This window comes from Centruroides sculpturatus, unplaced genomic scaffold (assembly GCF_000671375.1).
Source record: "Centruroides sculpturatus isolate CEXI.00-Female unplaced genomic scaffold, Cexi_2.0 scaffold839, whole genome shotgun sequence".
Taxonomy (NCBI): Eukaryota; Metazoa; Arthropoda; class Arachnida; order Scorpiones; family Buthidae; genus Centruroides; species Centruroides sculpturatus.
In genome coordinates this window covers 10,676-29,873 of record NW_019384978.1, presented here as the reverse complement: position 1 = coordinate 29,873, position 19,198 = coordinate 10,676, and the positions used below count along the sequence as shown (strand labels likewise).

Genomic DNA, 19,198 nt, shown 5'->3' with positions numbered 1-19,198 from the left:
CACAAATTGCTCTAGAAGAATGTTTGCTTTCAAAGAGAAAGTTCTCAAAGTAGTTTTTGGCCCCTTGTACAATTTTTCAGCTTTCTTCAGCCGCATTTTCTTGTCCCTTACCATACTCACTGCCTCTACTATTTTTTTTCTGGCTCCATGTTTGTCTCTTCGGGTTTTTCTTTGGCTTGTTCAGTTTGGCTCTAGGCATCTGAAAACTAAAAAAAAAAAAAAAATCAGTTTAAAATAACACCTATCTATCCAGAACATTTTTAAATTAAATTCAGAATTTAGCTAGATCTACTTATTTATAGTTTCAGGTATCTATTTCTAATTTTTTCATTTCCTCTATTTTTTCATTCATTCACCACATACTTTCACAAAAATGATTCCATGGTTTGAATTTGTGGGTAATACGGAACCCTAAAGGAGTCACATTCCATATTAAAAGCACCAATGGGATCCGTATTTTACGCATCGCCATCTTGGGTTAAATTAATTTCTGTCCACACCAAACTCTAAAAACGTGAACATCAGATAGACTAACATGTACTCCTAAGCTTCTAAAACGGGACACATGCACCAGTGAACCTAAAACTACATGATTTATATTTTAGAAATACTGTAATTAAATTCACTTACCATTCAAAAGTTTGGAATTGCGAAAAACACAAACGTCCTGTTTCACTGGTCCAACCGCATAACTGAAGCGGAAGACATCCTCCCCTTGCTATCGATGTCTGCCTAGTGCGGTTAAGCCACAATTTGCTAGAGTTCGCCTCTATTATTAGTTATCTGAAATCCTCTATTATCTGAAATGGAGGGGTTCCATAATACCACCTTCTCCTCTATATCTGGAAAAAAAATTTTCCTTTGTTTTTTTTAAATCCGTTTAGAAACAGAGAACATTTAAATATTAGTATTCGCATGTAATTTATTGTTGTTATTATTAAAAGGGTTTATAAATTTTAGCGCAGTGGCACAACACAGATACCTTTATATGAAACACCGTTGCTCGACAGTTTGCCTGCCGTTTTATATTTTTAATCATAATTTATTTTCATAGAAAGAAGTAGAAAAAGTTTATTGAATGAAAAAAAAATCGCAATTTCAGTTTTTCTATTTTTGCTTTTTGTTTTGTTTTTTACTTTAAATCATGATTTAATTTCTTTGTTATTTAATGTCAATGTTAATAATCCCACTTGACTCTTTATTGGATTTTTTCTTTTATGAAGGTAGTAATTGAATAAATTTTAGACGAGGCACTGCACATATTAAATCAATAACATTAGCTTGATCGCTGAATTCCAATAAGTAATCTTTATTCTCATCTTGAAATGAAAAGATCGTCGAGTTAAATGTATTTGACTGTCTTCGAAGTACCTTAATTTTTTGTCCAACGACTCTCGAGTACCAGTTAAAAAATTTCAAATGTAACATACTGTTCTTTATGATGTTAATATTTTAGTTATAAATGAAGCAAGATTGGTAAAGCGTAACTTCAACTTTAATCCTAACTATGTATAATAAATTATTTGAAGCTTCGCCATTTGAAAATGAATATTTATTCACTTACCACTGTAAAAATTTACAATATTTAAATATAGGTTAAGATAAATTAATAAATGTATTATATAAAAATCTTTCAAAATTAATTACTATTTGGATTAAAGAACTTAGATAACGTTTTCTTAACCAAAAAAAACATAATTTACATTCGGTTTTTTTAATAGCTGTAAGAAACTATGCGAAGCATTATTGACTTTCCTATGAATATATTTAACTTTTACCAGAGTCGGTAGATTAATCTACCGACTCTGCTTTTACGTATAATAGAACAACGTTTCTATTAACGATTGTACAGATTGTTCTTTAAAGTGGACTTTATTGGAGGTTATACTGTATCTTATTTAATATTTGCAAAATAGAATCTTAAGTTCGAAACTGTTTCTAATGATAGTATAAAAGTTATGAGCTTAGACGTAATAGAATAAGAAATTACGAAATAAATTACATTAGTTTAAAATTTTAGTTTTAATATATTAATTTAAAAAAACGTTAACAATACAAAAAATGTTATTAATTTGCAAACTAACATAACATTAAAATTTTTTTATTTCCTGCAATTAAAAGCAGACGATAATAAAAAAAAAATTTTAAAAATGCGCCCTCTGTCCTCAATAAAAGTAATTAATATAATCCAAGAGCTTTACTGTAGGTAATTTATAAAACGTTTATTGTCAAATTAATATAAGTTACGAATATAGTTTCTTTAAAATATGATAGATATTTTACTAAATATATACTAATTATTATTTATATGAAATGATCGAAAAGCAAGGACTTATAATTAATAATAAGCAATGGCGTAACTAAGATTTTGTTCTGGACGTTGGATCTGGATGATCTAAAAAGTACAATCAGAATGAAGAAATATTAAGCGCCCCTTATATACCAGTTAGACAAATCTTCTAGAATGTTCACGAAGAAAACATGAGAACAAACTCGATATCCAAACTATGATCTTATAGATATATCCACAGTCACATTGTATAAGTAAGCAATTGATAATTGGACTTCAATTTGAAAAAATCGTAGACCTATAAATCCCCACTGTCTACAGACAGACAACAGTGGGAATTTCTTATCTTTTCTTTCATAATTTCGAGAACAGAGTTAGATTGATGAAAATCGAGACAAGACGTGGAAACATTAGGGGCAGGAGACCATCGGTTTGCACCCAAAGTCACGTTATTTCAATTTAAAAATTTTCCCCCGAAAGGAGTTAGATGACCGGCACGGGTCCATTGCTAACAGGAAAAGTATGATGTACAGTACGGTACAGGAGTAAGACACTGCTAATTTGAGGTGAAGAAATAAAAATATGATTAAAAATTGCATCCTGGCATTGTGACGATGTCACAATAAAATAATTGCTCGTTGAGAATTTATTATTATTTTTTATTATGTTAAGAAATGAAATAATTGATTGATATTGAATTATTCATTAATAAAATGTAATTTTAGATTTGTTGTTTAAGACAAATTTTTCTTAGTTTAAATTTTATTCCTAAAGCCTCTGGAGATCAATACCCACATTACCCCATAAGTACGCCAAAGATAACTTGTTTAAATATATTTAAAAACTTTTTAAACTATTCTATTAATTAGGCTTATTAATTAATGAAAATATATCTTAGTTATATCAATCATCTCAAAATCTGTTTGAGTCACGTTTCATTTTTTAAATATTTTCAATATAAAGTAAGTCTTTCTTTACGCCCGTTTGCTTTGTAATGGACCCCCGTATTTATGAATGACATGAATTTTCCACTAGGTCTGTCATAAGTCCATGAAACATTTTAAAGTTTAATATTCATAAACTCCATAACAGATACTACATTTTTAAATATCGAAATAAAGGTAAATTTTCCAAATTTTTTCCAGGAATAATACGCGCGTGTAGTTGCTGCGATTTGTCGCTAGGAGGTAATACTAGCAAATACGGTGCTAACTGAATGTGAGAAGTCATTTTGTGTGTTGGAATACGTACCGGTACCTCGTCTGTTTCTGTACAGCTATGATTTTTAGCCGAATTCCATAAGGAGCCACTTGTGTACAACACTATCCTGAAATGGTATGTGAAATTCAGGGATGAAGGCTGTCTGTACACAGCTCTTCGTCCTAGAGGTTCTGGACCGGAACAAACAAACTGTCTTGTTTCCAAACAAACAAACTGTGGCTAACCTTCTTTTTTATGGAGATTCGTTAAGGATACTGTCTTTGTGCCTTCACTCTGTCGTGATCTTCAGGAACTGCGCGACCGTATCATTGTGGCTGTGGCATTGGTCGACCGTGATATACTGACACGATATACTGTGAGAAAGAAATGGATTATCGGGTGGTTATCCGCCGCATCAGCAAAAGTGGACACATTGAACATTTGTGACTCATATTTAAAAAAGTTGGAAAGTTTACCTTTATTTGAATGTTAAAAAATATAGTATATGATGTGAAGTTTATGAGTAATAAATTTTAAAATGTTTCATGAAGTTATGAACACCCTGTGGAATATTTAATACAGACGCAATAGAATAATATCACACTTAAGTGTAGTATTTTTTGATCAATATTACTCTGTGTGTATTAGTGATGTAGTTAACATTGATTTTCAGAAACGAATTCTCAAATTGTGAGATTATTGACTTAACACTGAGATTATGTATAAGGATGTCTTTCTTAATGACAATTAAATCATAAATGCAAGTGTATGGTATTCCTAAATATACTTTTTAATTAGTTTCTGTTAATAGTTTCTTAATATAATGCATTTCGAATAAATTCATTATATTAAGTATATATAAGGTGTATCAGAATGACGATTTAAAAATTTGAGGGATTGTAGAGGATGAAATTTTGAACGTTTTGATATAAGGAACCCATAGCCGGAAATGTGATATAAAGTTTCTACAGCACTTTGCAGTCAGTATGCTGAATGAAACAGCAGAATACAGTATTTATGACAAGTTTTATTGACAAAACAGTAGAGTACAATCAAACTGTACATCGAATCAGTGGCTGCACTACTTTAGAGTAAATGTTCAATGTGACGACCACCAACTTCGTTACATAATGTGCAACGACGAACCATGTTTTGTCCGACTCTCTGTAAGATGCCACGCTCCCCTCTGATGGTATTAAATGCTGTAAAGATGCGCTCCGTAAGCTCATGAACTGTTCCTACAGGTGTTGCGTACACAAGGGACTTTACATAACCTCAGAGGAAGAAGTCAAGAACAATAACATGACGTCAATGGACGGAAGGGTAGCTACCAAAGTGAAGGGCGGTCAAGCACTTCCTACCGCTGTAGAAACTTTATATCAATTTCCGGCTATGGGTTCTTTATATCAAAACGTTCAAAATTTCATCCTCTACAATCCCTCAAATTTTTAAATCGTCATTCTGATACACCCTGTATAATATACAGTAGTAATTCTTTACAAATGTAATTATAAGAATATTGTTCATTTAACTTCAAGATATGAAAAAGACAAAAAAGTAAATAAAAATCTCATTATTAATGATTTTTGTGAAATTAAATACAATTTTTATTCTAAATTCTGAAGTATTATAAACGTGGAATAAGTCAAATTGTTTATATGATTATTAATTCAAATATTTATTATAAGTTTAAAGAATACAATAAAAGTTATATAATAGAAGTATTATAGTCGATTTATATAATATTAATTTTAGTATTTTTTACATAAACATATATATCTGTATAATGAGGGGAGAAGAAACAAAGATCGATTATTAACCTACTTTACATATGTAAAAAGCATATCATAATTGATATTTTGAACATTAAAAAATTTTGATGATATTTTAATTATGATTGTATTATTATTGTTTGCTTATATCAGTTTAGTATAAAAGTTTGTTTATATTAGATTACACGAAGTATGCTGTTTGAAGGACTAACGGCATGGTTTTCAACAAGTGTAACAAAAAAATGGATAACTGTTTGGAGTAAGTTTGTAATATGGTTTTTAAACATATATAAAAAATCGAAATAAATGTATATTATAAAATTTTAATTATTTTTAATATTACGTTAACAATTACTACAGAGAAATTATTTAATTACGTTAGAATTTTAACTAGTAAATATATTTTGACTGTTAGTACTTCAAGGTGGAAGGATAGAATCAAATTACAATGCATTGCTTTTGTTTAGTGAAAGTAATACTGTCAGTGATACAAAAGCGTAAGTATTTTAAAAAGTTTGCATGTTCATAGTGAACCTAAATAAAATTTTAATTTGTCGTAAAATATTTTTATCTCTAGATTACTGGAAAGCAAAAATTGCCAAGAATATGTGGTTCTTCATCCAAGATATATCGGAGCTTGCATTTCACAAAATAGTTTAATACCTATTAAAAATGCTAATTGTATAATACTCTCTAAAGATATGTTTGACGGTAGTACTTTTTAACTATAATTTTATAAAGCTATTTTTAATTACGTTATCTTTATATTCTACTGATAATTATTTTCTTTTAGCTTTCAAAAATAAAATAAATCATAATCATTCAACTATTGAAAATAAGATAGTTAATGGAAACGTTATAATGCGCAGACATCCAATTAAATTTCATCGAAAGTCTATCATTTCTACCGCTTGGCTAAAGAAATCTCCATTGTTGTCATCGAATTTCACATCTAGTTGCAGCAGTATCGACTGGGGTCTTTTTCTTAGGAGTGTTGGTAATGTTTAGAAGTTAAATTATGAAGATTAAATTAGAATATTTATTAAAGTACTATGCATTTTAAATATATTATAGATGCAATTCAAAATGTTTTCAGGTTATGTTGAAAGTTCAATGTTAGGTAAAGCGAAGAATGATTTAGAATTTATTAACATCTCAAGCGAAAATTGCCCATATTCAGTTATATGTACTACAAAGAGTAATTTCATATGGAAAAATGTTTAGAATATGATTACATCGACATTTTCAAATTACTTAAAATGTTGTTAGACGTATATTTCCTTTATTTTGTGTTTATAAATGTATAAAAATATAAAAAATGCAAGAATGTAGTATCTAAAGGATGAGGAATAAAATAACGTGTCTAGTTTCATCAATAATTGCGTGTTTTGTAAATAGAAAAAAAAAAAACAAAGATCGATTATTACTTTCGATATATAACAAGCTGATATTTTTAACATTAAAAACGTTAATAAATTTTAAAACCATGATTATATTATTATTTGCATATATAAGTTAATGTAAAAGTCTGTTTAAAAATATATATCATTTTTAGGAATAGGCCTACGTAGAAGTTAACAAACTATAAGCAATATCAGAAACAGTGCATTGATATTAAAAATTTAAAACTAATATAATAGTTATATCAATGTATTGATAATATTTAAAACAGTTTTAGTATAATTCATGCAGAGTTTATAATACGTCGATAATATTTAATTAATCGGTGTGGGAGAATTTTCGAAAATCGATCACATTTGATAGTGAAAGATAATAAAATGATAAATACCAAAAATAAACTATAAATATTTTAATTTTAATTTTAATACAACGGTAAAAAAAACTGCCAAGACGCATAAATTTAATACATTAGAAACCTGTGACTTATAAATCTTGCTTTTCTATTTGTACTGTAATAAATGAAACCTAACACTAATGTTAGAAACGAGATAGCTCTATAGCGGGCTTAAAGAAGATTGCCGAAAATCGTTATTACGTATTTAGGTATTATTAAATTTTTACGAAAATTACGTAAAAATTTTGTAATTTTTGGAATTAGCACTCTGTGAAGTCGATTTCGGCTAATCGATCTTTCGGATAATCGACACTTTGTAGTAAAAGTAATAAAGTTTGGTTTCCGTTTTGCATCTTCTCATTAATTTAAACTAGAATATAGATACATTATTAATCTTTTTAAGAATATATGGATATTTATATATGAATTGTAAATTAATCCATAAATACACAAGAATAAACTCTGTGCAGCAATATATTAAATTTGAAATTCATTTGCGTGATACTTAGCACGAAGGTCGCGCCATTCTGGCAACATATCGACTTTATGTATGATTCGTGTGTTGCTACGTTGGCCGTACGGTGGCGTCTGTGGAAATCACGTCTAGTTAGTTATAAAATGACATTAAGTAAAAACCATACTATAAAGTGATTCGTAAACATGGAAGAAGGTGGAGTTGATAGGTTATTTGCAGGATGCTTAGATAAACTACCTCCTCTCGGATCAAAAATAGTCCGAATATTTACTAGTTCTACCTTTACAGGTTAGTCTATCATTGTCATTATAGTCTAACACCTAATGATTAATGTTTACCTATATTAAATATTTTTCTCTTGTTTTTATCTGTTTTGATTTCAGATATGTCTCTAGAACGAAACATGTTAATGGAACAAGTATATCCAAAATTAAAAGATTATTGTAGACATAAACATGGCTTAGAGTTTCAGGTAGACCGTTTTCATCATGTATCTGAGTAATAGTAAAATAATAGTTAAACTGATGATATGATTCGATTATAAAAATTTAAAAGCTGTAGATAGGATTTCAATATTAAAATTTTGGATAAGTTAAAACCACTTTTATTAATTTCAAATTCTAATATGAAATAAAATATTAAGTTTTGTTCTGTATTATAAAAAGAATAAATCATATATATTTTGGAAAAATCATAAATACTATAATATACCAATATTTGATATTATAAAAGTTTAGTAATTATTTATTAACTTATAAACTTTTATTATAATTTTAGCATAAATTTTATATTAGTATTAATTTTAAATAGAAATTATTTCTTAATTTTTTATGAACCTCCGTATAGCTTCCTTTCTGACATAATTAAATGGTAACACAAAACTCAAATTTAACAATTAATATTTCTAAAATTAAAATTAATTTATTTTAGTTTTTTTTATCTTAATGTTTTCAAATATGAAGTAATAACACAACCGAATTATTAAAAAAATTTTATTTATAGGTAGTTGACATGAGATGGGGTGTGAGAGATGAAGCAACAGATGATCATATGACAACAGAGTTATGTATGAAAGAAATTGAAAACTGTCAACGACTATCTATGGGTGCTAATTTTGTGGTAAATAGCTTTAAATTCCAAAAAGAATGTTTTATTTAGAATAATATATACGTTTAAAAGATAGTACATTATAAATTAAATCATAAAAATTTCAATACATATTCCCCGTATGTACAGTACTGTACAGTACATGCCATTCATTTTGACAAACATTAACATTAGGTTAGTTGCAGCAGTATCGACTGGGGTCTTTTTCTTAGGAGTGTTGGTAATGTTTAGAAGTTAAATTATGAAGATTAAATTAGAATATTTATTAAAGTACTATGCATTTTAAATATATTATAGATGCAATTCAAAATGTTTTCAGGTTATGTTGAAAGTTCAATGTTAGGTAAAGCGAAGAATGCNCTTATAAGTTTGATACATATAAAAAATTATTTATGAATCTTAAAAATTAATAAATTTACATATTAATATTTCTTCAAAATTTCATTAAAAATTAAATTTCAAAACTTTAGTTTTTAACACATAATATTTTATTGTTTTCTTTGATCATATAAGGACATTATTTAATTTCTTTACGTAATTAATAGTTATAAATTAATATTTTAATGAAATATATCATTAAAAGTTGAATATGAAATATGCATAAAATGTATATCATTTATCAGAAATACGTGAAAGTCATGTTCTGTATTAGAACAATGTTTTATATATATATATATATATATATAATTTAAGCTATTAAAAGAAATTGTATAAATAGACTGTACGAGAGCCACTTGCTATTTCCGACCCGCAGTTTGCCCACCGTGGCTATAGATTATAGGACCGTCTTAATTTTAGGATAGATTGCCTTTTTGGAGTGCGCTAATAAATAAAGATTTGCGCAAATTAAGATGAAATATTCTATAAAATTCATTTATGAAAGACATTCTCCCAAAAATAATTATCATTATAACAATATTTTGCTTATTTTATGGAGAAAAAATAAAAATAGGATAAATTTTTATGTAAAGTTTTGTTTTTCATAATAAATTTTATGTACAGTATACAGTGCTTGTATTAAAAATTATATTTTGTAGAATATTGAGTTGAAAATTACATGTATACTGAAAAAAACATACTTGTAAATGTTAAACACTAATTTGATTTTGCTTTTGCTTTGGCTTTTTCAACATTACAGCATGCTGTTTAATTTTTGCTTTTATATATATACGTACAGAGACGTTTTTATCATTTTGCTGCCCTTAGACAAATTAAGTGTAAATATTAAATTATATTAAATGAAATTTTCATTGAATGTTTTTATTTCCAACCAATTTAACGTATCCCATATTTAAAAAAATAGAATAATATAGGGTAGAATGTTGAATTTCTTTATATAAATATTATCATCCTTAAATGTGAAGTAATTTATTATTTTTATTGCACTGTTTTTTGTGTAAATGATCAAAAAATACACATTTAAAATCCAGCAATGAAATTTACTAAATAATTACGTTTTCGATCAGATTAACTAATTTTCCTCAGTTACGATAAAATAGAACGTAAATACAAAAATTTAAAAATAAACGATAACAAGAATTTTAAATAAATAAATAAATAACCGAAATCGTAGTTGAGATTAATAATTTTTGATTATAATCTATCCAGTTAGTACAAAATATATGAATGTGTAAATTTTATGGTTGTTAAAAATGCTATAAAAATTGTGTTGAAATGTATCAAATATTTTTTTTCAACTTTGGGATCCATAAATAATTAAGGATTTACGCGCAAAAACGAAACAGTTTACATTTCGTATAAGTTTTATTACACTTAAGATAAAAATCGCTCTTAGTTATAGCAATTTTTTCCCGTCTCTGTACATATAGAATTATTTTAGAAAAATAGATAAGCATTATACAATATATAGAATAATATATATAGAAGCATTCTTTCATCATTTTCATTTTTACATAAAGTCTGATAATTTAGAACGATTTATAATTTGAATAAAAATTTAAATAGGTATTTCTTGGACAAAAGTATGGTTATCGTCCAGTTCCGACTTTTATTGATGGAAAAGAATTTGTATTAATGAGAGATATGTTAGTTGAAGTTGGATCTGATGTGTCTTTGCTAGATAAATGGTACAAAGAAGATACAAATGCTGTGCCATCAGTATATGTTCTTCAACCAATTAGTTCTATTTTGCCAAATTTTAATAATAAGGTAAAATACTATAATTATTTTTAAACAGTCATTTTATTCCAATATTAATAAAATAAACAATTTTAAGAGAATGCCAAAACTTCAAGCTCAAGATCAAGGTATTTGGTGGGATACTTTAGGCAAATTACAGAAATTGTTAAGGCGAGCAGCTCAAGCATTATTTGCTACTGAAAAAATGGATAAGGACACTGTTCATAATTATATGATGTCAGGTATAAATTTAATGTAGGCTATATTACTGTAAAAATAAGGATTATATAAATCTATTATTATAGTTACTGAAAGAGAAGTTATTAACGGAATACTGAAGATGCCGGACACTAGAAATCACTGCTTAGCTTACATAAGAAAAATTGAAAATATTAACATGAGCAATGTTAAATCCGCTGGAAAGTTTGTAGATTTATTGAATCGAGGTGTGGATACAGAAGCACAAAATTTATTAGCTGATCTTCGAGACAACAGATTATGTTCGAAGATGAAACGTCCAAATTTAATCAAGTAGATTATATTTACATATACATAAATATTAGTAATATTCTTTAAAATTTATTGTTATAACAATGCTTTTATATTTAGTAAAATTTATAAACTTTTTAGCTTATTATTTATTATTCATTTGTTGTTATTATATTTAGGTTTACAGTTGAATGGAACGGTGCAGATGGTTTAGATGCTGAAGTTCATCAAGAATATCTGACTCAGTTTTTAGCTCATTTTCATAAATACATTATTAAACTTGTAGATAAAGCAATGAGAAAAGCATATTTAAATGCTCATGCACCAATTGTAACAGAAATCTTACAACACCTTCATGCGTGTAATAGTGCTATTACTATATTCGAAGGAAGACTCAGTGAAATAGAAAGGGTAAAATCATATGTTTATAATGATTCAGATCAACCTTTAATCTTGCACGGTATGGGAGGATGTGGTAAAACATCATTAATTGCCAAAATTGCAAGCATGATTTATGATTGGTATCCATCCAACCGCAAACCATTTTTAATACTTCGTTTTCTCGGTATAACTCCTGATAGTTCATGCATGATATCCATGCTAAAATCATTGTGCCAGCAGATTGCTTATAATTATAGTTTGCCATGGGAAGAAACGCCAGACGATTATGTACCTTTAGTAGCATATTTAAAACGTTTACTTACATACGCTTCAGCGGAACAACCACTATGCATTATAATTGATTCAGTAGATCAATTATCCGGACATAATATCAGTAACAAGGTATCATGGATACCTGTAATTTTACCTATTCATGTAAAAATGGTGGTTTCAACTTTATCAGGAGAGGAATTTAGCGATTATCAGATTTTAGTAAAGATGCTAGAAAATGATAAGCAATTTGAAGAAGTCAAACCCCTCGGAATTGATTTGGCTGTAAAAGTAATCCATGGTTTACTTAAATCAGTAAATAGAGGCTTAACCGCCTCACAGTGGAAAGTGGTAAAAACTGCTTTAGGAAAATGCAGTTTACCTATATTTGTTAAATTAGTATTTGCTGAAATTATTCGTTGGAGATCGTATACTAAATTAGAAGATGTAATACTGTCTCATACAGTGATGGACAGCATAATGAAATTGCTAGAAAGGATAGAAATTCAGCACGGAAAAGCGTTGGTGTCGCACGCACTATCTTATATAACAGCATCAAAGAGTGGAGTTAGTGAAATGGAATTAGAAGATCTTTTATCTTTAGACGATCAAGTACTTGAAGATGTCTACCAATATCATTTACCTCCTGTTAGGAGGATTCCTCCTTTATTATGGACTAGGATTCGTAATGACTTACCAAAATACTTATCTGAAAGAGAAGCAGATGGCATCACGGTTCTTAATTGGTATCATAAACAATTCAGGAAAGCAGCAGAAGAAAGGTATTTTAAAAATATGAACGTTTTATGCTATTTCCATTGCAGATTTGCTGATTATTTTTTGGGAATTTGGGGAGATGGTAAAATGAAACCTTTTAAATATACCGATATACAAAGATTGAGATTCGGCATTAGTGACAAACAAGGCATGGCCGATAGAAAAGTGCCAAAACAACCAATGGTGTTTGAAAGCAAAGAAAGCCGTCAGGTTAGATATAATTTTAGAAAATTTGGTGAATTGCCATTTCATTTGTTAAGAGCTAAGATGTACGATGATTTATATAAAGAAATATTGTTTAATTACAAATGGCTGTATCATAAATTAAATAGTTGCCAGCTTCAAGCTGTTTTAATAGACTTTGATGATGCAAGAGAAAATTTGGAAGATTCAATGACTGTTCGTGAAGTGATACTTGTAGCAGATTCTCTTCGACTAGGAAGTGCAGTTTTATCGCAATATCCTAATATGATAGCTTCACAGCTTATCAGTAGGCTACTTCCGGTTAAAGAAACTCATAAACATATCAAATTGCTACTTGAACAGTGTGATAAGGAGAGCCCAATGCAATGTGCTTTAATACCAGCTTACCATTGTTTACATACACCTGGTGGACCTATGAAATATTCTTTAGAAGGGCATCAATTTGCAGTATTTAGTTTCGTACTAACTTCTGATTTTAGATATGTTGTTTCAGTTTCTAACAGATTTGTTGTTTGGGACCTGTCAACTGCTGATGTTTCTCAAGACGTAGATCCAGAAATCGAGGGAATGATGATTGGTGTTGAAGTTAGTCCAGATGATAAATTTGCAGTCGCATATAGCAATTATAATTCAGTTATAACGTTAAATCTAATAAACGGAGATACTAACAAATTGAAAATAGAAGATCAAGATGAAAATTATATACGGGGTGTTTCAGTTTCTGATCGTTATTTTGCAATGTGGTCTAGGAATAGATGGAGTATTTATTCAACTAATAACTGCAAGAAAGTTGCTTCTTATGATTTTACCGAAGAACGGTGTGCGCTATTAAATGTGAAATTCATACGAGAAAATAATTATTATTTAATTATTACTACATCTGATGACGATGACTGTGATATTATTTTACGGTGAGTTTATTTTTATTTTAAACTATGTCAGTAATAAATGATAACTTTTCAAAGCTTTTTTTGTTACAGGTCTGTAGTTAACGGTATTAAGTTTAAAGATTTGCATTTACGAGGAGGTCTCGCATTTTCAAGTAATTACAATTCTATATTTATTAGTTGCAAAGAAAATGATAATTATGTTATAATGACATATGATAAAAACGAAAATTCATGGATATTTAATCGATATATCCAAAAAAACGTCGATAAGATTCTTGCCCTTTCCTTAACTCCTGCTGAAGATTACCTAATAGCGACTATGATAGACAAATTTTCAGTTTGGAAATTAGATAACAAAAAATATAGCAAATTTTTTCTACCGCATGGTATGAGAAATATCATTACAAAACCACTAAAGTCTCAAAACAATCTGGTTTTAACTAAACATAATCAATATGCCGTTGGTGGAGTAAGAAAACAATTGTACTTATGGAGCGTTGTAAGTGGACAACTGCTAAAAGCGTTAGATGCACATTTTGCACGAGTTATAGATGTTAGAACAGTTATAGATGATTTTAGTAATTTAGTCATTTCGTCTTCCATAGATCGTACTGTTAAAGTGTGGAACATTGATCATATTTTTGAACAATCTTTCTGTGTCGACAGAATGGAAATGCCTATTAATTCTATCAGTTTATCTAACGACAAAAATTTAGCTATTACAGTGACAAGAAACAGTATTGGTGTATGGGATGTTTTAACTGGAAAATTACAATGCAAATTGGCAGATAGTCCTGTTGGTGCCATAATTACACATGCTCTCATAACTTCTGATGGATGTTATGTTGTGTGTATCGAATCAAATTTTCTCTTAACTTGGGACCTTGAATTGAAAGAAATAATGAATAGGTAAGTTTTTTTATTGTAAATAATTTGAAAACATTTTTTTTTATAAATATAAATTTATTTTTAAATAAATTGTTTTTGTAGGCATCCAGAAAGTAATGTCAAGCAGTTTTTCTTCGGGCTTCGACAAACTCGAATTTTTCTCGTCATTCAAGAAACATATGGAGAAGCAATAATTAAATGTCGATCGGTACCAAAGGCTCAGTTAATTTACGATATAACTTATACTTTAAGTGCACTTAGATCAGCAGTTATAACAAAAGACGAACAAAATCTAATTTTATCTAGTTTAGATAAAGGTCGTGAATGTTTTCAAATTCATGACGTCAAAAACGGAGAATATTTATATAAAATATTATTAAAACCAGATGATTTAAAAAATTTCGAAGACATGAAAATATTCCCTACTAAAGGCTGCATTTTGGCATTGGTTGGTAACGAAAAAGGTTTATTTTATGATGTTAAAAGCAAAAAAACTATAAGAAACATTGATAGATGGCACGGTGCTCATACCAAGAAAGGCAAGTATGGATTGTATGCTCCCGCTGGTGGAGGGTTGGAAATTATAGGGTTAAAGAGTGGTTCTACGATACGTGTACTTTTACCAAGAGTTATGGAAGGAGTTTTCAGTATCCAAGCAGATTTTACTGCTTTGGACGATTACGTTTATTACTATCACAGTGGTAAGAAAACAATTCGTTTGTTTCGTGTTTCTGATGGAAAATTGATAGCTAATTATCGATTGTCGGCTGACGCCAGTTGTATAGCGATAACATCCGATGGTACTTCTATATGCGTAGGTGGTGTTGATGGTAGTTTTATCACCCTTGTCATTGTTGATCCTAACGAACCCGACACTTTTAAGAGATTAGAAGAATTACCAAGCCGATGCTATCAGTCTGCAATAAGTCAGGGAGGAATTACTTTTAAATCTGCAGCAAATCTAGCAATTAAATTAGCTAGAACTAATCAAGACAATCCATTTCTTAAATGAACGGGCCTACCAAATGTAAACTTGTAACATACTCGTAAAAACTGTTTTTATCATTGAGAATTGTGAAATCATTTTTTGATACTAAAAACTCATGTTTATATAAGTTTTAATTGTAGCCCATTGTTTTATAATACTTAAAATAAATTTAATATTTAAACCAAGTTTTATTATGGTAAAATTGAGTGATATGAGTGAGGGTGAGCTATACCAGATAACATTTATTCTATAATTGTTATCTATTATAGGACGTATTACGTGTTAAATTTTGACTATATTTGAAACTTGTTTTGTTATAAATTCTTTTAGTAAGGAGAAAATAAATGTTAATAAGTAACATATTAGGTACAGAACTATTCCGAATAATTTTGGCGCCTGAGTCAGTTGCCTCTCCGCCTGATCCATTGGCACAGCCCTAATTCTGTATTTTGAATAGTTTCCGATTTTAACAATACCGGTATGCTTTTATAAATAAGATTTTTCATTATTTATTTTTTGAAATTTGTTCCTTTTATAATAAATTTAAATTTAAGTAATTTATAATTAAAATAATTATGACTAAATTAATAATTATTTTGAATATATTTGACATTTCGAGTCGACTTAATTTATTATTTCTTGGATTAAAAATACGAATAATCGATATTGATTATTAATTTGGCGTGCTTGAAACTATTTAATGCAATAGAACTATTGTTGCGTACCTTGTATGACAAAACCTTAACCTAAACGATTTCTATAAAGTTCAGTACATAAATATTATAAATTTATGAAAAACACATATGAATAATTCATTTAATATGAAACATTATAATTTAGTGATTAATTCTATTCATTCATTTTACTCGTTTTTTTGGTAAGAGTTTCCTCAATAGGTTTTTATCTGGTTTATCTTAGTTCTATTCGAATAAATAAAAATAATAAAATAAGAAGTAAATTTATATTAAAAAAGAAGCAGAAGTAATTTAAAAAAATACTCAAAAAATATAAATATTTGAAAATATGATACTGTATTGTTTTTAGAACTGGAGTTATTGATTGTATGTTCCTTGGAACCTAGCATAAAATTGCTATCGAGAACATATCATACAGGAATACTCCTCTTGATGGAAAAAGTGGATTTTTATAGAAAATAAAAATCCACTTTTTCCATTAAGAAGAGAGAACATACAGGCAATTGACAGAACAGCAAGCAACCAAGTACTGTGATTATTGATGTTTGATTTGTGAAAGGGAGCGAACGTGATACAATATCTAAGAAAATGTACCGATTCAGGCCGCAGCCGACGTTTGTACACCATAAAAATAGCAACAGATCTGACTAAATCGCCCGATAAAAACTATACAGTACTCTGTTCAATTGCAATCGACGAAAATCGGAAACGATTCAAAATCAATCAATCAACATTTGCACGTACTTGTACGTAATAAGATGTCTCCGTCCTTATTTTAGCAGAAGCAAGGCGACCTGAGAGAAATGGCAAACAGTAATTTGAATTTTGTCTTAGAGATTACTCTGAGTTTTATAGAGGTTAGTTTATACGTATGATAGAATTTATATTTACTTTAAATGTAAACGTATATGAAGATTATCTTGATGTGAATAATGTATGCATCGTCCATGGGATACCGAAAATAGTTTTCAAACTCTGATACAGTACCAGGCGTTTCTATTTTTTACAACATTTTGTCTGAATTATGTTCTATATATATATATATTTATATTTTATTTGTCTAACTTCTTGACTATTATAAATATTATATTATAACTTACATAAGAGTAAACAATACTAGTTAATTAATAATTTGTGTAGTTTTTTATGCTTGTATTGTAGTTTTTTTACGTGAATTGCACTGTATTTTTAAGTTTCTGTATATTTAAAAGCGTATTTAAAAGTAATTATACATTACTTTTGTAACTACATTTTAATTTTTATAACTGTATACAGTTATAAAGATTATAACTGTTTATAGAAAATATGGATGATGGGTAGATGGGATAAGGCAACGCAATACATCAGCGATCTACCAGGGGATGCCTCTAAGAAGGACTTTCTATGGGGAAACTGCCCGCTATTTAGGTGTTAGACACGTGAAAAAACCCGGAAAACTTCACGCGACAACCTATTGATTAGACGCGAACCCGCAGCAAACTACCAGTGTTCAGTGATCCTATTCACTCGATATATTCACTCAGTATTATGATACGATGAAGAAAAGTTCGAAAATAAATAAAATTTTTCTTGTCTCGTAAATATGTTTAAAATAAATATAAAAATTCAGATATTTAATTGGGCTACATTTGAAAAAATTATAGACTTAAAAATTTCCTCTGTCGGCCGTCTGTCTGTCTGATAAAAACTATATATTCCGATGCAAACCGGAAGTCACGTTGTTTGAATTCAAAAATTTTCCCCAAAAAGTATTAGATAGATGACAGACAGGACTCTATTGTTAAAGGAAAAGTATGATGTACAGGTACAAGCCACAACACATTTGAGGTAGAGAGCATATATTTTAAATTAAAAATATGACTAAAAATTGTATCCCGGCATCGTAAGTTTCTCATATTTATAGATTTATATATTTAAAATTTCGTGTTAAGAAAGTCAATTATAAAACACTAAGATGCATGTTAAATCGTCTAACCGCAAAACAAGATAGAAATTTGAAATTAAGTGCAAATTTTTTCAAAATAATAAATTAATATTTATAACATTGTCAGCAATTTGAATAAAATTAGTTTTTCGATGCTATAGTTTAATACTGTATTTAAAATATTTTACCTGATTGTTTTGGTAAATATATTTTTTTTATTTAAATGTTTTCTTTTTAATATTTATGTAGTAAAGCGAAACGACTCTAATTTATAATTTATGTAAATAAAACATTAAAAGTTTGAATAATTAAAATTTTAGTAAATATATTTAAACAAAAAAAAAATAAATATTTTAGAGTTTTCCAAGTTAGAAAATAATTTATTCTTGTGAAAACAGTATAAAAATAACTAAATATATAATTTAATGTTTTTAAAATATCATTCAAAGTATAAAAGTAAATATTTAATTAAGAACATAAAAGTAATTATTTAAACAAAACATTTTAAATGTATTTGCTGTGAATATATATATTGAAAGCATTACGAAAATTCAAGAAAATGTTCTTAGCAATGAATATTTCTTAAATTTTATATAAACACCCTCAAGAATTTTATTTAAATCGATGAATAAAAATTAATAATTTGTATCTTAATAATTTTCATAATGTACTATATACGGGAATTAAAGTTGTCACGATGTTAAGAGCGCATTTTTAACAAAATGCATTCTTAATAATTGTTATCTAAAGAGAAATGTTTAAATTGGAAAAATGTAATTAATTATTGAAACTAACGCATGACGTTAACCTTGTTTTCTGTTTATAATCAAAATAGACGGAAAAACAAAAAACTAATTCACACAAAATTGTACCCTAAATACAGTAGAATGCAGGGCCGGCCATCGGGGGGGTGC

At 28.3% G+C, this 19,198-nt stretch overlaps 2 protein-coding genes across 2 annotated transcripts; both read left to right on the top strand.

The window, feature by feature from the left end:
- The first annotated feature begins 3,090 nt into the window (after positions 1-3,090).
- On the top strand, positions 3,091-6,664 carry LOC111632727. The gene is made up of 7 exons (XM_023377235.1): positions 3,091-3,097; positions 5,029-5,047; positions 5,443-5,521; positions 5,678-5,759; positions 5,840-5,973; positions 6,056-6,259; positions 6,359-6,664. The coding sequence occupies exons 3-7, from the start codon at positions 5,455-5,457 to the stop codon at positions 6,484-6,486; spliced, it is 615 nt and encodes a 204-aa protein (XP_023233003.1). The 5' UTR covers positions 3,091-3,097; positions 5,029-5,047; positions 5,443-5,454; the 3' UTR covers positions 6,487-6,664.
- Positions 6,665-7,587: 923 nt separating this feature from the next.
- LOC111632728 (NACHT and WD repeat domain-containing protein 2-like) lies at positions 7,588-15,844 on the top strand. The gene is made up of 9 exons (XM_023377236.1): positions 7,588-7,820; positions 7,916-8,004; positions 8,535-8,651; positions 10,605-10,808; positions 10,876-11,020; positions 11,084-11,309; positions 11,447-13,810; positions 13,880-14,698; positions 14,780-15,844. Exons 1-9 carry the CDS (start codon positions 7,718-7,720, stop codon positions 15,687-15,689), a joined length of 4,977 nt encoding a protein of 1,658 aa, XP_023233004.1. The 5' UTR covers positions 7,588-7,717; the 3' UTR covers positions 15,690-15,844.
- The last annotated feature ends 3,354 nt before the right edge of the window (positions 15,845-19,198 follow it).